At 43.1% G+C, this 22,915-nt stretch overlaps 1 protein-coding gene across 1 annotated transcript; it reads right to left on the minus strand.

Annotated features, from left to right (window-relative positions):
* Positions 1–305: 305 nt before the first annotated feature.
* LCT (lactase) lies at positions 306–21,543 on the minus strand. Its single transcript, XM_074873757.1, has 17 exons — positions 20,880–21,543; positions 18,340–18,419; positions 17,019–17,102; positions 15,954–16,056; positions 15,230–15,305; positions 13,744–14,431; positions 12,718–13,363; positions 9,868–11,427; positions 9,267–9,535; positions 8,529–8,819; positions 7,235–7,433; positions 6,531–6,733; positions 6,048–6,157; positions 4,022–4,156; positions 2,728–2,951; positions 1,600–1,836; positions 306–935 (listed from the first exon to the last, which is right to left on the minus strand). The coding sequence occupies exons 1-17, from the start codon at positions 21,541–21,543 to the stop codon at positions 724–726; spliced, it is 5,781 nt and encodes a 1,926-aa protein (XP_074729858.1). The 3' UTR covers positions 306–723.
* Positions 21,544–22,915: the final 1,372 nt, after the last annotated feature.

Raw genomic sequence — 22,915 nt, forward strand, 5'->3', positions numbered from 1 at the left:
CAGGAAGAAAAAAGATGGGGTCTTTATCACAGAAAATGGAGATGTTATTAGCAGGGGGCTGCAGTACAAGGGCATGGAAGCTTTTATTTTGGAAGAAGGGTCATAGCCTTCCCCCCCTCCCCCAAGTCCTGGGTCTCTCTTTGTTAGAGACCTAAATCTTAGGGGTGTTCTGTGCTGCTTTGGATTCTTGCTCAAAGGAGATCTAATAAAGTATTGCACTCCGTTCAAACGTGAACACATAGTACTAAGGCCACTTCCATTTTATTAATAATTTGATAGATAATTCAAAAACTATGAAATAAAGGGGGGTGAACAATCTGTGCAGTACATTCTCATAGATCTTTTTTCACCTGTCTAGACACTAACTTGTCTTAAAACTAGTAAGAAGCAGTAGAGCTGCTAGGGGCTGCTCTCAGAGCCCATGAAGAGACCTGCATCAGCTGAGGGGAGGTGAGGAAGCAAGGACAGATGCAAGCAGATGGGAACAAGCAATTTTACTTTTGTCTTTGAGAAATCAAATCAGTAATGCCTGGGGAGAAGAGAGACAGTTAAGATAAAAAGAAAATTTTTTTCTGTCTTTTAAAGTTGGTAAGCGAACAACAAAATGATGGAGCCCTCTCTAAGGCAGGACATAAAGCTGCAGTTGTATAAGCACTAGGTTTCTTTTCCTGGTGCTGTAGACTTTAATAAAAAACAAAACAAACACTTTAGCAAGTGGAAACTTTACAGTTTACTAAGTTTCATGTGTGATTGTTTATGGGATCTTTTGGATAATCTTCCATACTGAAAAGCAAAAAGAGCCAAGCCCAGTGCTCCAACTGCAGAAAGAGCAAAAAGCACATAAAGTGCTGTTTCTGCACTTTGTGATGTTAAATCCAATCCCAAAAAGCTCACGCTGTTGGCCAGTCCTCCTGGTGTGATGTCTGTTGGTGTCACTGTCCATAGGAGAACAATAAGAAAGTATTAGTATACAGCCTGAGTGAACTCTTCTGTGCATGTGTGTGCAGTGCCATAATTCTGTGGGAGCAAGGATTGACACAGTTCTACTCCAAGTAAAGGTACAACTGAGGCTGGTACTGCAATTCCTGAGACTTGAGGAGAGGTGAGTATTCTCTGGCAGCTGTGCTCATCCCCAAACCCCACACTAACTGGGTGCTGTTTGGTGTACTATTGTTGAGAAAATGTAAATGACAAGAATATTTCCAAAGGCTTACCCAAAACACTGATTCATGTAAAGGATTCAAAATTGTTTAGAAAAAATGGTATGGGAATACTGAATGTGTATGGTTTGGAAAACATCTGTTAATCAGAGAAAAGTAAAAAGGAATAACGGTTTTGCTGCATTTGGGAACAGGTGTCTATCAAGGTGCTAAGGTGCTATTGCACAAAATCTAGTTGTTCTGGTTTTGCATACAGAAGCAACATCATTCTACATGAATGTTTTCAGCCATAACAAAGACAATTAGTCAATGCACTACTGGAGCCCTTAAAAATAATATTGCAGAAAGTGGTGGTGTCTTTAAAAACTATAAATTATGTAAATCTTTTGGGATTAGAGTCAGATACACACACAAGCAGGATTTCTGCTGCATGGCTTACCTTCAGGCTCCAGTTCCAGACAGGGGTGTGGGCCTGTTGCTGGGTCCGGAAACCCGTTGCAGTTTATGATCTGCGCATAATACCTGGCAGAGGCCTTGGGGCGCCGTCGCAGCTCGGGGTCTGTGAAATTCACGTGGTAGAACCCAAACTTTTCATCAAAGCCCACTGCCCACTCAAAGTTGTCCATCAGCGTCCACGCAGTATAGCCTCGTAAGTCAACGCCGTCGAGCACAACAGCTGTGAGCAGGACCAGAGAGAGCAGTTAGCTGTGCAGCTGGGTGACAGGAGGTGTCACCACCAGGCCTCCAGGACACTGCCCAGCAGCAGCGGGGTTCCCAGGGCAGGGAGGTTATCGCCACATCAGCCTTGGTTTCACTGTCTTTGCGTTCCCACCTCTCTCACGTGTTGCCTTAACTCAGTTGCTTTGAGGTAGTTCAGCTGCCAACTTATAGCTAAGGAGCAACCAGGGTTGCTCAGTCAGCCTGCTGGTACTGGAGACTGCTTTCCTCTGCTCCAAAAAATCAAAGCTTTTGTTCCAGAAGCAAAGGTTTAGGAACAGAAGGAAAGCCATCAACATGCAACCGTTGCTTAAACACATGTTTGTGGGGCCTTGCTGTGAAAAGGCAGTGAACAAGCACTTTGTCAAGTTCTGCCTGGCAGCTCTGAGTACTTCAGAAGCAAACTGAAAAAGCCCTTCCCCCCACGTTGCTTGACCACTGCTGTAATTGAAACCAGTTTGGGGTTGGTTTGTTTTCTGTTTTTTAAAAAGATGCTGTTTTTAGACACAGCAGTAGTCAAACTAGAAGTCAAAATAGGTATTCATCAAGTAGTAGTACCTTCCCTCACCAGATGCAGCTACAAAGAAGCTGCAGTTACCAGCTAATCCCCAGGGTTTGTTCTTCCTTTAGATCACCTTTCTCTGCAAAGTCATGGCTCTCCATGGACAGTTTCTGCTAAACCTAAAGGCTCTCAGAAACAGAGAAACCCATGTGAGTGTGTAACTTGGAAGTGTGATGGCAGTGGTCTTTCAGCTCTTCACAATTTGCTTTATACACGATCAGCCTTGTGACAGACACTGCTGCTGTAGTCTAGAGATTTGGATGATCAGATGTAAGGAATCATTCCTACCTTTCAGTGCTTCGTTAACGTAGCTCCGATAGTAATGCATTCGCCAAGTGTCATTGAAGTCTAAGTCTCCTCTTTCCGAGACCCCATTTTCAGTCACGTAAATGGGAGGGTTGTTGTACTCCTCCTTTATCCACCTCAGGAGCTTTCGAAAACCAAAGGGCGTCACCTTTAGCCAGATGGAACCAGAGTTCAGCCAGCTGCGGTCAGTTACTGAAGCTACACCCCTGCAGAGGAGGACACACTGATGAGGGACCTGTCCCCAGCACCTGCTGCCATGCCTGGCACCTCACTGCTGAGAAATCTGGGAATGAGCTCTGCAGAAAACTGAACCAGAGGTGACAGTGTGACACACCAGTGAAAGCATAGCAGGCTGAGGTGGTGCCGGTGCTCACAAGCCTCCAGAAAACACTTCTCGTACTTTGTTTTACAATCATACTCTGCTTAAATCAGCTATGGCTGAGGATGGGATGTGAGCTCCAAGTCTTCGTACTTTGACACCATTTCTACTGTTGAATGTATGATGCAGTGCTTGAGCACACAAAATTGCCTTTTACACCTATGTACAGGAATGCAGGACTGAGCCCAGTGTCCTTCTACGGAGCTAAACCCCAGGGGCTGGGATGCAGCAGGAAAGGGAAGTTATAATAATTTCATATATTCTCTATGGAAACATTTCTGAAAACAACCTATGTTCACCCCCATGCATGGTCCTCTGACCTTAATTCTCATCAGAAAAACTAGTAAGATCCTATTGTTTACCTGTTGAAGCTGGGGAAAGAAATTACTATCTAAAAATGTATACTTAACCATGAAGTGATTTCGCTATTCAGGCTTTGAACTTACATTTATCCAATGTGGTGATGGAGCAAACAACTGTTCAACAGCAAATGGAGCAGTATCCGTAAACCAGGATAATCTAACAGTTCTAACTGCAGGCTGGGGGCAGGAAATATGATAAATACTGTTTAAAGCTAATCCCAAACCATCAGGAGACTCACAAGAACAGATTGCTTCCTTTAGTAGATCCTCTAATTTTCTTTGTTGTGTTTTAAACATTCATGTTTATCATCGGGTTTGTAAAAAAAAAAAAAAAAAAAAAAAAGGGCTGTTGCTGGACTTTTGTGACAATAACAGCACCACAGGTACTGTTTGGGGATATTTTCCCTGGTATGGACTATAACAGCTTAAAATACCTGTCTCATGGCTTTATTCGCTATCAGTTTACATCGCTCAGTTGGCTCAGGCTCCACACAGGCATATTTTACTTGACCAATAATTTACATTCACCTCTTACCTATCAGAGTCATACGACATAACACCAGCAGGATAGTTTATCTTGTATGTTAAAACTGTAGTATAATGATTTAGACCAAAGTAGTCATATGTGCCTTTAATTCTTTGCTTTTCACTTTCGGTAAATTCTGGAAGTCTGCAATAGAAAACAGAAAAAAAGCATAAACCCCTCAAAAATCTAAGTCTTCTCAAGATTTCCCCTTCTTCTGCTTCTACCCCTACGCAGTTCTGTTATGTAAACTAAGCTTTTGCTAGAATATGCAATTCCTGCTGCCTGCTCTAATGTTCTCTGAGAGAGGAAGAGACCTTTCACTGACCAGAAAACAGACACCCAATGGCTAGAGGTGCTGCTCACGGTCAAACTTCTTGTTTGACCATCATCCTGCTTTATAAGACAAGAAATGGTGTTTGCCCAGTCAGGAATTCGCTGGGAGGAACTGGCGACAATCATTTAGGTTGTCACATGCTCACCACAGCCCTACGGAGACCCAGAGCTGCAGTGTTTGTGAGTGATCTGTCTCAGCCCACCATCCTGTAAGAGCATGACTAGCTCTGAGAGAGGGAAGCATGAAGTGGTGCCTCCCAGCAGTGAGTGGCATCCACGGGGTCCTGTCCCTGCGCAGGCGAGCTGTCACGAGCCCCCTCAAAACCTGCTTGCATGCATGAAGGTGCAGGCAGCCATCAGTGCCAAGATGTGCTTCACAGCAGCAGAGAAACGGGCATCTGCTACAAAAGCTCTTCTCTGTATCATGGCAGAGGCTGATACAGCGTTGTCGCAAACTCTGGCTTCTACATGGGAAACAATAAAAGCTTTTGAGCACTCTCCCTGACATCCCCACTCCATGTGGAACGCCTGTACTGGCACCACAAGCACAACAGGAGGTACCATGATCCTTCTAGAGGAACACAGTAAAACCTGGGAGAAGCTGGGAACTAGGCTCTTCACGTGGACTCCACCATTTAATCCCAAAGCACTCAGTTCCCTTCAAAAGGGCGGCCTCCTCAGAGAAAAACATCCCCCTTTGGGATCTGCAGCCCTACACAGTCTCCACAGAGTAAGAAACGGAGTCAGGGACATCCAGAGTACCCTGGAACAAGGAGTGAGGTTTCGGCTCTCTTTTAGCCAGAAGAGGGAGAAAATTCTCCTGGGAATTAGGTCCCTGGGCAACTCCTGCTGAAAATGCAGCCAGTGCTCCTGGCAATTTGGTGATGCTTGAGAGTTTGCAGTCTTAGATTGAGGACAGGGCTTCTTCCCCAGATTGAGATGCTTGGGCACGTTATCTCATGAAGCAACACACTTGACTTTGCTCTCTTATTAATGGCAGCAACCAGCAGAGACGAAATAACGTCAAAAAAAAGTGCCTAAAAACGCAAGTGTTTTAGGCACATACAAAAGCATAACTTGAATCTCGAAGAGGCCTGCCTTTGCTGCAGAGCACACACTGACTCTTCCACCATCTCCCTCATTTCAAAACAAGTGGTCTTTCACATTTTCAGAGAGGAATGAGCAGGAATAGCCCCAGCTCTAATACATCCCATTAAATTGCTATTAAAGGGAAAAAAGTGTATTCCTTATATGTGCCTAGAAAGGGAGAGAGAAGGAAAAACATTCATGGTGGAGCACTGCTACCACAATAACCTTAAGCTTAATTAATGGGAATGGAAAATAAGAAACGTAATTCAGAGGGGCCAATATGTTCTCGGTGCTCGAGTTCAGTGTGTAGTCTTAAGAAAAGTCAAAACACATTTACCATGGTGGTCAGGTAAAGCACTGGGTCTAATGCAGAGCATTTACTGTATCACTCTGAGCTGCCAACTTATTACCCCAAAGATATATTAGAACATTTAGTTTGCAAGAGAGGTAAAGACAGAATAGGCAAAATGGACACTAAAGTTTTTCTGTAGGGGTACAGCAAGATCTTTACAGTAACATTGCAATAGAATCCTTGAAATTTAGCACTTCTATCAGAAAAGCAGGTTTCAGCACAGCAAGTAAAACAAAAGCAGATATGTGCCTGGGTTCTTACCGGGACTGACTCAGACCCTGAGCCAGACTGCGGTCCCGAATCCTTGTTTTCATCACTTCGTTATAATCACCATTTTTGTAAATGGGGTGAGCAAACCAACCTAGAAGAAACTAAGCCAGGAAATAAGGGAGAAGGATAAATTATGTATCAAAACAAGGGATTTAACCATTTCTGCTCCATGTGCTGCTTTACAGTTAATTTATAATTAACAGGCACATGGAGATACCCAGGGATGTCCACATAACAGCAGTAAATTTGATAAGCTTTTGTCACTGCAACCATATTTTGTCTCATTTCTGTTGCATACTTGATCAGTCACCAGAAGAGGGTGATACATTTCCCTGTAGTGATGCTTCTGGCTCATCCTTTTCTTTCAGTGAGATGCTGACCTGGGTTCCAGGCATCTCCAGCACCCAGAGAGGGGGTGCCACCATGAACAAACCCAGGAGCGGCAGGGAGAACTGTGACTGCATGTCTCTGTACCTGCACATATTGTCTGGCAGCATCGATATCCTCCTGGTTGTATGGGTTCCTTGGCTCTGCCCAGTCAGAGTTGATGGTGATAGAGATTAGTCCTCCTTGTTTTGCCCGGTAGGTCTCATTGTAGAGGTGCCAGGCCTCCGCGTGGGCCTTGATTAAGTTGTGCCCCACCACATAGGGGGCTCGCCCTGGCCGAATGGAGATGCCTGCAGAGACAGAACAGGCAGTGGAGCAGCAATTCCCAGCTTTCTCAGAGGCTGCTTCCCAAGTTAACACAACACCCAGAACCACCTGCTAGTAAATGAATAAACGTGCAGCACCTGGTGCCCTCGGGCCCAGCCCTAGGCTGGAATCGGGCAGAGACGAGGTGCAGCTGTGGTGAGCAGGCTGTGCAGGGCCCCACGTTGCCCCTTCCTCGTCCTGCAATGGGACATGGGCTGCTTTGCCTCTTTAGCAAGAATAATCCGGAGGGTGCAGAGGAGGGGTGGATTGGAGGAGTGGCAGAAGGAGGATGGCTCTTGGAGGGGATAGGCAAAGTGAAAGAAGGACCTGTCCACCACACCACAGCAGTCCAAACCCCATTTATCCCCACCACACTGTCTTCCTTGCTCTACTTTTGCAAGCCCCTAGCATCTCCTCTACGGCAGTGTAAACCAGTCGTGCCCATAGTGCTGGGAAGGCTCTGAGGTTCTGCCCAGCCATCTTACCTGGAGCAGCTGTGCCAACGCCATAGCCACAATATGCAGTGTTGTAGGGTTCATTGAAGGTTATCCAAAATTTCACTTTATCTCCCAGTCTCTGGAAAAGGAGCTCAGCATATTCCTTAAACCTCTGAACTATAGTATCGTTCTCCCACCCACCAACGTTCTGCAGCGCCAGTGGGAGGTCCCAGTGATAGAGAGTTACCTGTGGGGAAAAAGAGCAAAAGAAAGGACTCCACCAGTCACCCTTACTTTCAGAAATAAGGACAGTAACGCAGCCTCATTTATGAGCATAAAAAAACTGTGCTTTGATCTGCAGCTACCTGTTCCTAAGGATGTTTGAGTTTGTAGCGATCACTCGTGCACTCAAATGAAGTGCCTTTTGGCCAGTATTTCAGTTTCTTTAGGACGTGGGGCAATGACTCACACTCTAGGGACTGCCTGAAGGTGAAGATGAAGCTTTTACCAAAAACCACTAGAACTTTGTGATAGCAAGAGCTTGTCAGTGAAGAACCGCTGCGCCCGCACTGACTCTCAGGTGAAATCCAGTCCCACAGAACACCCGCTTGGGCTGGCACATCCGTTGGACCAGTCTAGAGCAACGCCGTAGAGCCACGAGGTGATGCTTGTGTGGATGTTGTTGGGTTGCTCCGTGCACAGTGTGCATACGCACCCACACAGCGTTTGGTGCAGCCATGTGCACTCCCTACGCGTACCAGCGTGGTTTGGGGAGGACAGGGACAGCCAGCAGTGGGGAAGCGACAGGTAGAAGCAGCAAAAAGCTACACATGTCCAAGTCTATGGGGACAGGTCAGATTCACTCAAAAGTGCTGAAGGAGCTGATTGATACAGTGGTGAAGTCACTGTCTGTTATATGTGACAAACCACGCTGATCTGTGGAGCTCCCTGACTCCTGGGAGAACAGTGTTACACCTGTCTCCAAGAAAGGCAAGAAGGAGACCCTGGGAACTACAAGTTGGTCGGCCCCACCTCAGTCTCCGGAAAGATCATTACATAGGTCCAGTGGAATCCACTTCCAAGCACATGAGCGACAAGAATGTAATTGGAAACAGCCAACAATAAGGTTACTGTGATCTCCCTGGGTAGTAATTTCTAACAAATATATCACTTACATTCCCAGCTCGTTTGCTTATGCAAAAACCATGTTTCCTTGCAGAACACAATGAAAAACAATTTCTGTGTGAAGGAGGGCATGGATGGAAATACACAGATGTGCTCTGAGCATCGGACTTGGGTTCTGCTATTTCTTAGTTACCTGAAAGTCACTGGTTTTAGTTACCTGAGGCATAATGTTAGCTGCCAGAAGAGCATCGATAAGCCTTTCATAGTAGTTCAGTCCCATCTCATTGATGTATCTGGTGGTCCCATCTGGGAGAACGCGGGACCAGGAGATTGAAAAGCGATAGTGAGACACCTTGAGGCTTTTCAGCATTTCTACATCTGCCTCAATCTTGTGGTAGCTGTCACAAGCTACATCTCCAGTGTCATCATTGCTGATTTTCAAGGGAGTGTGAGAAAATTGGTCCCAAATGCTAAGTCCTTTTCCATCTGCTCTCCATCCTCCCTCAATCTGTAATTGAAGATGGGGGGAGAATTGTTAGTAAACTCTAAATTTAGGTCTTGGCCTAGCAAAGATTTCAGCCTGTTAGTCTTTGTGGCACTACACAATATTTTGACTTATCAGCTTAAGTCTAGAAATAGCAATGTTTCTGCTGTACCAAACTAGTAAGACCTCTTGGGCCTCAAGGAAAGACATATTAGCAAATGTCTCAGAAGAGGCATTGTTTCAGTTCACCCACGGCTCCATATTGGCTGGCTCTTGTGAAGCCCATGCTGCTGTCTCAATTCCTGTGGTATAACCATGCCCTTAAACATCTCCAAGTTCCTCCCTTTTACAGCAGTTGTTACACTAACCCTCAATTACAGGAAAACCTAATGTTACAAAAGCTGTAGGTGTCTCACCCAAAATGAATTAACTGTCCACATATACTTTAAGGGTCCATCTCGGTTTCCTAACCTGATATGCTGCAGTTGCTACACTCCACCAGAAGTTCTTTGGAAACTCTCCATATAAAAATTCATCTTCTTTTGGCAGTGGGATACCGTTATTGCGGATGATTTCTGCATAGTACACAGCAGAGCGTTTTGGGGTTCTTGGCCTGTTGGGATTGTCAAAATCAACCTGGTGCAATCCAAATCTGGGATCATAACCATTCAACCATTCAAAGCTATCCATAAAAGACCAAGCGTTGTATCCTCTGAGATTAACACCATCCAACTTGTAAGCTGAAAGACCAGAAACAAATGGAAGAGCATCAGTGATATAATCACACATTAATCACACATAAATTCACATGCAAGCACGCACATGCTTCTGGCTTCATACACTGGCACTGGTCAACTAAGATCATTAAGAGACTCTACATAGTTGGAGGATACAAAGTACAAACAACCATGCAAAGGAGATCATAAAAAGAAACACTATGTTTATATTGTGTTCAGAATATTTAAAGACTGATACCGATCACTTTTAAGAACTACTTTTCAGAGGAATAAAGTAATCAGAAATCTAGACAGAAGACACAAAACACGAACAGAACAAAAGCAAACGTTGGTACCTTTTAAAGCTTCATCAATGTACGTTTTGTAGTAAAATATCCTGGTATTGTCATCAACATCCGATTTGGTCTTTATCCCCACCCCATTCTCAATTATGTATATTGGGGGATTTCCATATTCTTCTTTGATCCAGTTCAGTAGCCTCCTCAGTCCCCAGGCCACAGCCCGATGGCCAGTAATAGCTGAGGAAGGCCAGGAGCTGTCAACCTTTGTTAAAACTTCCTGGTCATACTCATAAGAGAAGGGTCTCAACCGGGTCGTTGAATGGGTTACAATTTTGGAGGTGTAGCTGTTGAAGCAAAAAACATCTGCTGTACCCCTGATGTAGTCACGCTCCTCTGCTGTGAAAACTGGTAGGCGAGATGAGGGCAGGTTCTGGAGCTCACTCCTGTTCCCAACTTTCCACTTCATGACCTCGGGGTAGTCCCCGTTTTTGAAAATCGGGTGTGTAAACCACCCCACCAAAAACTGCAGGTACCTGTCTGCAGCCTCTATGTCCCTGGGGTCACTTGGTGTCTTTGGCTCAACCCAGTCAATGTTGGGACACAGAGCAATGACCCCTCCCTGACTCGCTCTGTATTTGTCATCGTAGGTGTGGTAGACCCTGGCGTGAGCTTTGAGTAAAATGTGGGCAACCCTGTAGGGAGCACTGCCAGGGTCATTGACGTTGGGTGGAAGTGTCCCAGCGCCATAGCCAGCCCAGGCAATGACTTGGGGTTCATTGAATGTAATCCAGAACTTCACCCTGTCCCCAAAGGTCTGGAAACAGAAATCTGCAAAACTATCAAACAGGTCAATCAGCGCGCTGCTCTCCCAGCCACCAATGTCCTGGAGAGCTTGTGGCAGGTCCCAGTGGTAGAGAGTGACGATTGGAGTGATGTTGTTTGCAACCAGCCCATCGATGAGCCGGTTATAGTAGTCAATTCCATGGCTGTTTATTGAGTTGTTCCTTCCGCTGGGGAAAATTCGAGACCAGGACAGGGAGAAACGATAGTTCTTTACCCCTAAGGCTCTCAGCAGGTAAACATCTTCCTCCACCTTGTTGTAGCTATCACAAGCTATATCTCCAGTATCACCATTCTTTATATTCCCTGGGACATGGCTGAAATTATCCCAAATGCTGGGTCCTTTGCCATCAGCATCCCAACCTCCCTCTACCTGGTAGGCAGAAGATGACACACCCCATGTAAAGTTCTCTGGGAATGTCCCATAAAAGTACGTGTCCCTTTCAAAGTTTGTTTGAGATGAAAACTTCTCCCAGACAACTTTTGCCTTGGAGGGAACTTCTGATGCTGGTAAATTTGGCAACTTTGATGGCACGGGTAAGTCAAACACCACCGGTGTAGAAAACCTGTCCAAGACTTTGGATGGGAAACCATTTTTTTCGATAACACTGGAATAGAAATAAGCAGATGCCTTGGGAGTCCTTGGTCTGTTGCTATCTTCAAGATTCACATGATGCAGCCCAAATTTTAGGCTGTACCCCACTGGGCCTTCAAAGCCATCAACCAGGGATCGAGCAACATATGCCCGAACATCAACTGCATCTAGTTTTACCGCTGTCACAGAAACAGTACAAGACATTGTTATTCATAAGAACATTTTATGAACACAGCACAACATAAGCACCACAATTGAGGATAACAGTGTGATAAGCCAAATATCTACAAATGGTCTTTTAGGCAAAAAAACCCCACAAAACAATTAGAGTATCTGGCAAGAAGAGCAGTCAGCGTTGTAATAGGAGCTAGTCAAATGCTTGGTGATAAAAATGCAGGAGAAAAGAAATATTAATCAAGAGATATTTGAGTACAGGACACTCGTGCCACTGGTATCCCTTTCCCTGTGTTCTTGCGTTCAAGCACAATTCATTAATTTAGGTATATGGTGCACTTTTAGATTTAACACTATAGTAAAACTGAAACATTACGTGTATTTAGTGCTTGCCTATCTTCCCTGAGCACAGGAGAGCTTCTTTTAGCAGAACAGTGTATCCGATACCAGCAGAGGGAGGCCCAGCAACCTTCCTCCCATTGCCTACAAAAAAGCACTAAATCTCTCTCATTCCAGGAAGGTTCATTTCCCACAAGCAGTCCATCTTCTTTACTTCTGCTGAGGCATAACAGCAATGCTAAATTGTGTTTTCTGTAGCTCTTTTAACACTTCTATCAGTATATTGAGAACTTGTCAAGAAGATCAAATGCTGTACACACTGATCACCAACCTATTTAATACAGTATATTTAATAAAGTTTTCCTGACCACATTGATTTGTGTATCTCAAGAGATTATCAGTTAAATCTCTATTTGAAATCTCAAACCTCTATACCTGTCCAGAACTTCAGTCACTAATATTATTTTTACGTCAATTGATACACAGTTTGCAAAGATACAAGCATACCTTGAACCTTGCTCAAAATGATTGAGGTATAAATATCTCTCTAAAAATTCTAACCTGAAATGGGACAGGATGCTGTCAGTTAGATCTGCTTAATCAGTAAAGACATCGTTCAGTCCTGATCTAGGAGATCTCTCTAGGCAAGAGCTTGCCTGCAGGCAAATCATCTTCAGGGGAGCTGAAGTGTATAAACAGTGTTCTCACAGAGGGACTGATGTTAGGGTTCAGGCTACATTTATCGATATATATGAAAAACCTGTTTCCATATCTAAACAGAATGGAGAGTTCCATATCTGGACACCAGATAGGGTGAAGTACATGAGGTCACACTACATACACAATAGGCAGCTGACCTCATACCACTATGCAAGTGGTGATGTTTTCAAGTTAACCACCATGGAAGTGATAGAATAACTAGTTGTCATTATTAAAAAAAAAAAATTTCTCCATACCTTTTAGAGCCTCATTGATGTACTGGCGCAAATAATCCACTCGCAGAGTGTCATTGATAAGATCCCCTGTGTCTTCTGTCGGCATACCATTTCCCGCTATGTAAATTGGGATCTTTGTCCCCGTATATTCCTGGGACACAAACTTCAGCAGCCTTCTTAATCCCCAAGGCACCACATGGATCCAGGAAGAGGCAGTCTGTGGCCAAGAAGGATCTACGTGCGAGGAGAAGTTCCCGATGCTCTCGTAGCCTGGTGTGCAGGTCCCATTAGTCACAGCACTGACCAGGCGGGAAGTGTAATGGGAAAGGCCAAAAAAATCTGCAGTCCCTTTCACCCAGGACTTTTCCTCCTCTGTAAACAGAGGCAGCTGTGCAACTGTTGTGGAGCACTGCTGGTTTACTTCCTGGATCTGAGCCTTCAGGAGCTCTGGGTAATCACCATTAACAAATACGGGGTGAGCAAACCAGCCAAGCATGAACTGCAGGTACCTCTCAGATGCCCTCATGTCCTCAGAGTTGGTTGGAGTCTTGGGTTCAGCCCAATCCGAGTTCAGCACCAACCCCACCTTTCCCAGTTGCTGAGAGCGGTATTTGTCATTGTACAGGTGCCAGACCTTGGCATGAGCCTTGAGAATTGTGTGAGCCACCTGGGGGCAGAAAGCAGAGGAATGTGTGTCACACTGCTTTGCACAAGAACTCTTAAGCATTGAGATTATTGACATGTGAGAATGTCATCTCCATCCAAAAGAAGAAAACTTGACAAAACAAATAATCATAGCCAGAGTGCTGCAGGTTTTGGATTAAGCAGAAGAATCTAGCTATCCATCAACACCAGCTTTCAGAATAGAAAAATAAAGCCATCTAGCATCCATTAACTACCCCATTTTTTTGCAAGTATCAAAAATCCAACAAGCAAATAGTTGTCTCAGAGGCCACATTAGACTTGAAGTCTTAGAGTACAGAACCATCAGAGGAAAACAACACAACAATGGCAGGTGCAGGATCCCAGTTGTCACTGTGTCCCTACCTTGAAAGATGCTACTCCTGGGTCAGCGATTCCTGGAGGATGCTCTCCGGTGCCATAGCCAGCGTAGCTGATAACCCAAGGCTCATGGAAAGTAACCCAGATCTTGACCCGATCCCCAAAAGTGGCAAAGCAGAAGTCCGCATAGTTTACAAAAGCATCTATGATACTGTCATTCTGCCAGCCACCAAGAACCTGAAGAGCTTGCGGGAGGTCCCAGTGGAACAGAGTCACCATGGGCTCAATGTTAGAGTCTAGCAACCGGTTAATTAATTGGTTGTAATATTCAACACCCTTGGAGTTGATGGTCTCGTTGGTGCCAGCAGGGAAAATTCTAGGCCAGGATACAGAAAATTTGTACAGTTGGGGGTGAAGACCCCGAAGTAGGTAAACGTCATAGCTGGTTTTATAGTAGCTGTCACATGCCACGTCTGCTGTTTGGTTCATGTAGACGTGACCTGCATGCCCAAACTGATCCCAGATGCTCTCTCCTTTCCCATCCTCTGCCCATGCTCCCTCAATGTTAAAGGCACCTGTGGATGTGCCCCAGAGGAAGCCACTTGGGAAAACATCTTGCAGAAAAGAATCTCTCTCCAATTCAGACTGTTTAGCAAACATTTCCCAAACTTTTTGATAGGAGGAGCGAGGGGCAAGAGCAGCATCTGAGTTCTCCTGTAGAGTATTTGTTTTGCTGGAAATAGAACAAAAAGAAGTTAAAATCTCCAGGGTGGATGCCAGTGACACAGAACTTGCGAACACAGAGGACAGAAGAATCATTTGCTTCCCTTCCAGCTGACATAAGCCCCTTAGGGTATAGTTCCTTCCGTCATCTGATCAGTCCAACCCACAGCCATCCAGCTAGCAGGTGAAGGTGGAGTGCAATGAACTAACTGCAGAGCAGCTCAAGAGTTATATGTCTAATGCAATTTTTGCAGGTAGATTCTCATAATTTGTTACAGCTAGGTCAAAGGTGCAGACAAAATCCTTGCCGTGTGTAGCATTTTCACGTGCTACAACTGCTCTCATGAGTTTCCATGGGATAAGCTAAAACTAATCAATCCTGCTTCTGCAATCCTTAGCATCTCCCTGCACAACATCATCTACATTTCTGTAGGCACAATTGGCTTCTCTCCTAGGAAAGTCTTTTTTTTTTTTTTTTTTTTTTTTTTTAACAGTTTCGCTCTTGGAAAGAACAGAAGCCTTGGGAAATGTAGTTGTTACTACTGGCTTCTACTATTGTAGTTGTTACTATTGCAATCTGGGTAACCAAGGATCAGAGAGTGGAAGAGGATTACGTTGCCTGTAATAGTAGGACAGAGGATTGCGTGTAATAGCAAGAGACTGGGCTCAGCAGGAGGGCATTCCTTTCCAGTCCTTTCAGCAACTAAAAGAGACTTTACCACTAAAACTGTCTTGTGTCTGCCTGCTCACAGGTTTCTAGAGGACACCATTTTATTACAGTATCTGATAAAAGGGACAAAAACTGTACCTGAAAACATGAGATGATAAGTCCAAGAATTCATTAACATCATACCCAATCGTACGTGCCTCTTCTTTATTAATAGCTGAAAATGAACAAATGGTAAGTGATGAACTCAGTTGCAACTTAGATACCATGGACTGCATGACTAGTTATACATACAATTACACCTTTAGAAACTAGGTGCTTTCTATAGCTAATAGTTATTTTCCTCAGATCAAGTATGTTGGGTTTTTATTAGATATTTACAATTTCATGTTAAAAAATGATCACAGAATCATAGAATCATTTAGGTTGGAAAAGACCTTTAAGACCATCGAGTCCAACTGTTAACCCAGCACTGCCAAGTCCACCACTAAACCATGTCCTAAGTGCCATGTCTACACGTCTTTTAAATACCTCCAGGGATGGTGACTCCACCACTTCCCTGGGTAGTCTGTTCCAGTGCTTGACAACCCTTTCAGTGAAGAAATTTTTCCTAATATCCAATCTAAAGCTCCCCGGCACAACTTGAGGCTGATGAAAATGATGGAAGAACTTTGGGGAAGATTTCCTGCTTCTCCCTCAACACTTACCATCTGCCCTTAATTTTCCAAGAAGGCTATGAAGGAAACCATGAAGTTGTTTCATCTAATAGCAACGGTCTAGACTGGACAAATTTGAATTTCCTCTATAATTTGCCATGCACAGCTTAGCTAAAAAAGTCTCCTCCTTCTTGCATTATGTCACTCACCTGTGACAATGGCAGCTACTGGTATGAAAGGATTCTCTTCCATGGAACCACAACCAAGGAACTTTAGACTAAAGACCAAGATCTCTGTGTCCTTCCAGACTCTCTGCAAAATCAGAAGTCAGAGATTTGTAGGAAAAGAAGCATCAGCCAGCTACTAAAACCATGCTCTTGGCATTTACTGCTTTTAACACAGAATAGGAAATACCTAGAAGACTGAGAATCAGTGATAATTCTTCAAAGTTAAATTAACAAGAGAGTAAGCATTAAATACCACCCACTATTTTCCTCTGATCCAAAAAAAGCCCAATGTAAATCAAAGCATAAACCCTAGAAACTTTCAGTGTTTGACCTGTCATTGAAAAGGCACAAGGAACTATGTCCTTTTTTGAAAGTTTACTTGGTAAGAATTTGTTGCCATAAATGTTTGACCCACTTCAGATTTTTAGGGTAATTGCAGCATGCTGGGACCCTAAAGAGAATGAGTCACGTGGGTAGCTCCTTATTATGCTACTCAGTTGCTGGATGATTCTCATTTTATATTTTAAGAACGCAGTTCACTACCAGAGGTTTAATATCAGGTACTACCCTCTAGCATCACTGACATTGTTGTAGCCATGTGATCTAATCCTTTCGCAAACTCATCCTCATTAACATTTCTAGCACTGCCTCTACTGATGAGGAGTTGAGAAGTTTGGTAGTACCATTGCAGAACCCATGCTAGAATAAAATAGTGTCTTTTTGTGTAAAGGTATTAGTCTAACAGCTTGTCAAAGACTTAAGATGTGAAAGAGAAGGTTTTTCAGTCCTGGTCAAAAGAATTAGGCCATTCCAGCTGATGAGCATTGACCAAGATGATCCTTTCCAGCACTTTCGAACACCTGTTTTTAGTCAGAATAACAACAGAGAAGTAAGTAAGCACTATGCAGCTGTTTCCTACTGTAGCTGTTGTCTGAGCTCTCACAGCAAATCAGAACTGTTTAGACATGCATCAAGAAACTTGAAATTCCCCTTCTATTTATGGTCTGTTGTTTGCTGCTTTAATTTTAACACTGTGCATAATGTTACCTGGAATTCACTCAATTTCTCGTAGAAATCTGTTTCATTTCCACAGTAATACTGAAGGCTGAGAGACAGAAAGTCAACTGAATCCTGGAAACAAGAAAAGGAAAATAATCATCCTGGAGTAAAATTATATAAAACTGTGAAATGTCTGATAAAGATGCATTGCTGGAGTAAGAAGCCATAGAGCTATGTGGGAGCCCTGGACAATATAATGAGTACAAACTGGGTACTCTTTGGGAAAATGCATTTTGTATCTCTCATTCTAAACAAAGTAAAATTTAAACAGCTAAATGAAATTCTAGGAGTATTTTATAAATTTAATATTAATGATTTGCAGTTGATTTTTTTAATTAGTAAGACTGTCTATGATTAATCAGTCAGAGAAACCTTTGCAACTATGTGGCTCAGGTAGGCCTTATCAATAATCCTTTGGGGAAAGTCCACTTCAGAAATCTTTGATAATTCCAAACTACAAGCGTTATCCCACTAGAAGTAATCAAGTTCAAGGGAATAGATTGTATTCTTTTAGTAAACCAGCTGATGAAGTTGGAAAAAAAACTGATAAGCTTTCAGTTTATTTTTCAGTCCAAAGTTTTCTTCTAGTTTAGTCAGTTCACCTAATACAACATCTTTCTTCTCCCTACAAACCACACCTTGCTTATAGCCTTGAAATGTCATGCCCACAGCATTGCTTACCCTGTCACTAAATTTTGAAGGATTGTGAATACAAGCAAAACACCTGCACTGTCATTTCTTCACTGTATCCTACATAAACTTCCTTCAGGTGAAGACAACTACTAACAGAGAGCTTGGTCTTTACAGAAACGATGTCATCGTCTTTGCGGAGATTATATTCTCCTTATGTTGTGCCATCCCTGTGCAACTAGATCACTTTTAGCACAGCTCCATCTGTGTTTTAACATAAGCAGATTTTTTAAATAGCAGCTGTTTAAAATAAAGTATCTATTTCTTTGGTGGTGCATTAAGTAGACTTGCAAAGAAAATGATGGTGGGTACACTTTTTGCAGACACTGTGTCATTTAAGCATGTATATTGATAAAATTGCCAATTATGAGAGCAAACACATCTCCATGTATCTTAATCAGTACTTACTAGCCAAGAAAGGATACTGAAGTAATTTCTAAAATCAGTGAGCTTCACATGATCAGACTAATCAAATAAGTAGTTTAACAAATTGGTCAGCTGGTCAACTTGATAAAATTTTATTTAACTTGCAACAAGTCACTGGATCCCATACATAAAAATAAAGTTAAATTGAATCAAATTTATATAACTTTGGAAATAATTTCTATTAAGATGTTACCTGAAGAGAAACTGAAAGCCATTCTGATGAAGCGCTATCCAAGACATGACCCGTTCCTAAAGCAATGGACAGCCTTCCACCTTGAAAAAAAAAGAGACAGTAATATGTTAAGGACAAATAAAAAATTTCAGTTCACTCCAGTTATTTTAAAATCAGTTGGAAATTTTTGAAGATGTGGAACATCAGACAGTGCCCTAGGTAGCTGATTTCAGAATACCCACTACGATTTCAACAGAGAGTTGAAGAAGGTAGAAATTCAAAGGCAGAGTTCAAGGATCAATAAATCTTGTCCTATCATGACTGCTCATAAACAGCACTGTTGTTTGCAGGAAGGTGGATCTGAATAAGCTGTCCAGTGGGTACCCTTCCACTCCATGCATAATTATAAGTAATATCTTTAATTTTCATGCCTTTGTGGTGGTTTTACAGTGGTTATTCTTTTAAATCCATTCTGTGCTGGATGCTGCTGAGATGCTGGGATGGCAGAGGGAAGCTGGGCAACTTTGTACTGCAAAGTATTCCTGACAAATGTAAAAATTAAAAATAAATATATTAATTAAAAATTTGAAAAAATTATGACTCAGCCAGCTCTACTGGTTGTCTGCTCGGGACAGAAAAACTCCAAGCCCAAAGAAGGCATATCCAAGAGGACAACTGCTTAGAAAATCCCAGGTACCCACCATAGAAGAGGTGACATTCTCTTGCTCTGTGTAACACAATTAGAGTTAAGATTTAATTACTTTAAAACCCCAGTGTCTGCAATGAGGAAAGTCAAACAAAGGACAATGCAGACCTCCTCACACTACTATTATCTCACAGGAGACTTCTTGTGCCTTGTTTCTTCATGGTTTGAGGTACATTTCAGGAAGTTTTTAGTCTTTGTGAGTCAGGAAGAGGTACACAAAAATACATTACTATCTACAAAATAGCTTTGTCATTGTACACAGAAAAGCATAGAGCAAGACTGGATTTGAGTAATTTTAAAGTAATGTGGAATTGATAGACAATTAATTTTCATTTTACACTAAAAAGTAAATATTTTGTTTCATGTTGCTTTATTTAACTGTTTTAATCAACTTTTTGAAGTTAAATAAAATAATTTCCCTTTGATTAAATGAGAAATGTCATTTTAAACCATGATCAGCTTTGTTTAAGTGGATTTTGTCGATACATTTACAAAGATTTCCACCTTTTGGGTGGAAGGCTGATGGTTGGATTTGGCCCAATTCTTCAGCTAGATGTGGACCTCCAAAGGTGTATTCCTTGGGAACACATCATGCTTTGAAATGAAATGCCCGCACCCATCATACGTAAGAGATTATAGCACAGCCACTGACTGATGGCACAATCTTCCTCTCTTAGCTGAAATGGTAGCAATTGGAATCCCATTTTTCAATGACATTGAAATAAGTAATAGGCTTTAAAAATGAGATGACTAGGCAGGAATCACAGAATCATACGCTGGGTTGGAAGGAACCTTAAAGATCACCCAACCCCACCTGCCATGGACAGGGACACCTTCCACTAGCCCAGGTTGCCCAAAGCCCCATCCAACCTGGCCTTGAACCCTTCCAGGGAGGGGGCAGCCACAGCTTCTCTGGGCAACCTGTGCCAGTGTCTCACCACCGTCACAGGAAAGAATTTCTTCCTTAATCTAAATCTACCCTCTGACAGTTTAAAACCGTTACCCCTCGTCCTATCCCTACACCCCCTGATCAAGAGTCCCTCCCCAGCTTTCCTGTAGCCCCCTTTGAGTACTTGGGAGGCTGCTCTAAGGTCTCCCCGGAGCCTTCTCTTCTCCAGGCTGAACACCCCCAACTCTCTCAGCCTGTCCTCACAGGGGACGTGCTCCAGCCCCCTGATCATTTTTGTGGCCTCCTCAGGACCCGCCCGAGCAGGTCCATGTCCTTCTGATGTTGGGGGTCCCAGAGCTGGACACAGGGAGGGTCTCATGAGAGCAGAGTAGAGGGGGAGAATCCCCTCCCTTGACCTGCTGGCCACACTTCTCTAGATGCAGCCCAGGACATGGTTGGCTTTGTGGGCTGCAAGATCCTTCCTAAGTCTCAGTCCCACTTTTATTATACAACACATTTAAGGTTGGGTATATGAACAGTATGAGACTACAGTTCATCGGGGACATATGCTGGTCTTTAAATTAAGAGTACATGGACAACAGTCCTTAGAGAAAAAGCATATAAAAGTATTATATTTTGTTTTGAAGTACTAGTTTCTGCTGCTCAAATTAACTGGAGACTATTTAATACTTCCCTGATGCTTTAAAGATTAAATATAAATATGCACACATACATGTATATATTATCCCCAAATATTTTGGCTGTCATTTCAAGTCAAATGCAATTACCAGTAAATTATAAAACAATTATCAAAATAAGGGATTTGAAGGAACCCGTTACTCAAGGATTTCTATGCAATCCTGAAAGCACTGATAGCATATTCACACAGACATTGCACGTAGCAGTTGCCATTTAATCCCATCACGAAATATTTGTGAAAAAGTCATATAAAAAAATCCCCCTTACCCGCTGGTGAGTATTTCTCATGGTAGACAGTGTAAGCTCTTTCATGAGCGGCAGCCAGGGCCTGGGCTCGGTACTGGGGTTCATCATAAGGCAGGCTTGTAAGGACCTCTGGCAGGTCGCTGAAGGTGAGCCACACATCGACCAGGTCCCAAAAAACATGGAAGCTGAACTCTGCGTATTCCACAAAAAGGTCAGCAAATGCATTGGCTTTCTGACCCATGGCCTGTGCGGCCACAGCGCCAGGGACACGCTGGTGCTGCAGAACTACCACCGGCCTAAGATCTGCAGCAACCAGGGTCTTGAGCAGCTCCTGGTAGCACTGCACTTGAGCTTCATCTGGCTTCCTGGCATCCCCCTTCGGAAGAATGCGTGTCCACGGCAGGAAGACTTTGTAATGCGTCACCCCGATATCACGAAGGTGGGAGAAGTACTGGAGCAGCTCAGGAGCCACAAGATCTTGTTGGCACAGGTAATCATGGCCTTCAGCCATGGCAGGGCCCTCATCGTCCTTGGGTAGGACTTGGTTCTGCAGATGCAACCTATGTACTAACTTGCTGGGTAGAGGTCCAGCAATGGCGATAAAATTCTGCGCAAATTCTCCATCTATCCCAAGGCTGGGAGAGAGTAACAGAAGGAAGACAACTGTCTTACAAATCAGCTCCATTTCTGGACCTGCTTCAGAAACAGTTATTCCACACTACTTATATTACAGTAGAAGTAATATTTAACTGAAATTATCTATTACACGGATAAATGTTCCCAGAACTAGCTGACACTGGAATGATAACATATCAGGACTTTCAATCACTAGATGAACAAACAAATGGGTGAATACAAAAACCACTGTCAATTAGTTGGAGAAAGGTCATGTAGAAACATTTTCTGAGATGTTCATGTTCCCCTTTATGCTTGAACATCAGTTGACATTTGCGGATACTACCTCCATTTCAGAGGAAGATAAAATAAGTAGACAATGCTTTTCATCTCCTCTTGGCCTTTTTTTGGCTTAAGAGGAATCCCAGCACAACTCTGGATACAGAAAATAACAAGAGCAGTTGCCTGCATTGCTGGGACTGGATGCCACCATGACTCAGGGTGGGCAGGCCAGCAAGAGGCACGTTTGTACTGTAATTCTTGGGTGCATAAAGGAAATCTGAGATTTGGCATCCTACCCCCTTGGAAAAGTGGTTGTTACATGAATTCAGGCAGCAGCAACAATGCGTGTCCTCATGCCTGATAACATCGAGGAATTTGAACAACATCATTTTATTGCTTTCCAAAGTACTCCAGCCTTGAGAGCACATGCTCTCTCAGCAGGGTGGACACACAGATCACCTACCTGAACTGCTGCAGGGAAGAGATAGCTCGACTTTTCTACGTTCAAATAGAGCAAAACTGAAAAGCTGAGAACATTTACTTGAAACTGCTGTCTGTGCTGCCTAAATACAGAACGTTTAAATCAACTAAACACAAAACTCAACTATATTGAAAAGTCAGTTCCATCTCCCAGTTTATTTCCTTTAATAAGCAGATTTTTGTCTAAAGCATACCTGGAATCATCTGGGCAACTTCCTGCTCTGTCAAGCAATATTTAAGTTACAATAGAAAACATCTCTCAACATTTGCTGTTACTCAAATAGCCAATTTTATAGCTTATACAGGGATTGTAATTTGTGTACTTTGACCCTATTTGATTCCCAGGTGAGTATTTTTTTTTTAGGAAGCCTTGAAAAGCTTGCTGAAACATTATGCTTGCAGTTCTGAACAACTAAGTACTCTATTGGCTTTTATCCCCCCACCCCCCGTTTGAATAATAAGTTTGAATGGGAACTTTACAGCACCACCTGCTGCTTATTTTTCAGCAGAGCAGTGTCAACTGGGAAAAAGAACCACCTCCTACTTTACGAAGCATATAGAACTGGGGAAGGAGAAGCAGAAAAACTACTTACTTTCTCCATGTGAAAAATATTTAATATCAAAGATTGGGGGAGAGGGGAAGCAAACATCTTCACGTTCTTATTTTGGAAGTGAATTTT

The sequence above is a fragment of the Strix uralensis genome, chromosome 6, assembly GCF_047716275.1.
Source record: "Strix uralensis isolate ZFMK-TIS-50842 chromosome 6, bStrUra1, whole genome shotgun sequence".
Classification (NCBI taxonomy): domain Eukaryota; kingdom Metazoa; phylum Chordata; class Aves; order Strigiformes; family Strigidae; genus Strix; species Strix uralensis.

Excerpts from the sequence above, each read along its gene's own strand:
- LCT (XM_074873757.1), bottom strand. The coding sequence starts at position 21,543 with ATGGAGCTGATTTGTAAGACAGTTGTCTTCCTTCTGTTACTCTCTCCC. Across the intron at positions 17,103-18,339 it reads GGCTTTCAGTTTCTCTTCAG|GATTCAGTTGACTTTCTGTC; the intron begins GTAACATCTTAA and ends TCTTGTTTCCAG. Across the intron at positions 13,364-13,743 it reads CAGGAGTAGCATCTTTCAAG|GTGGCTCACACAATTCTCAA; the intron begins GTAGGGACACAG and ends TTCTGCCCCCAG.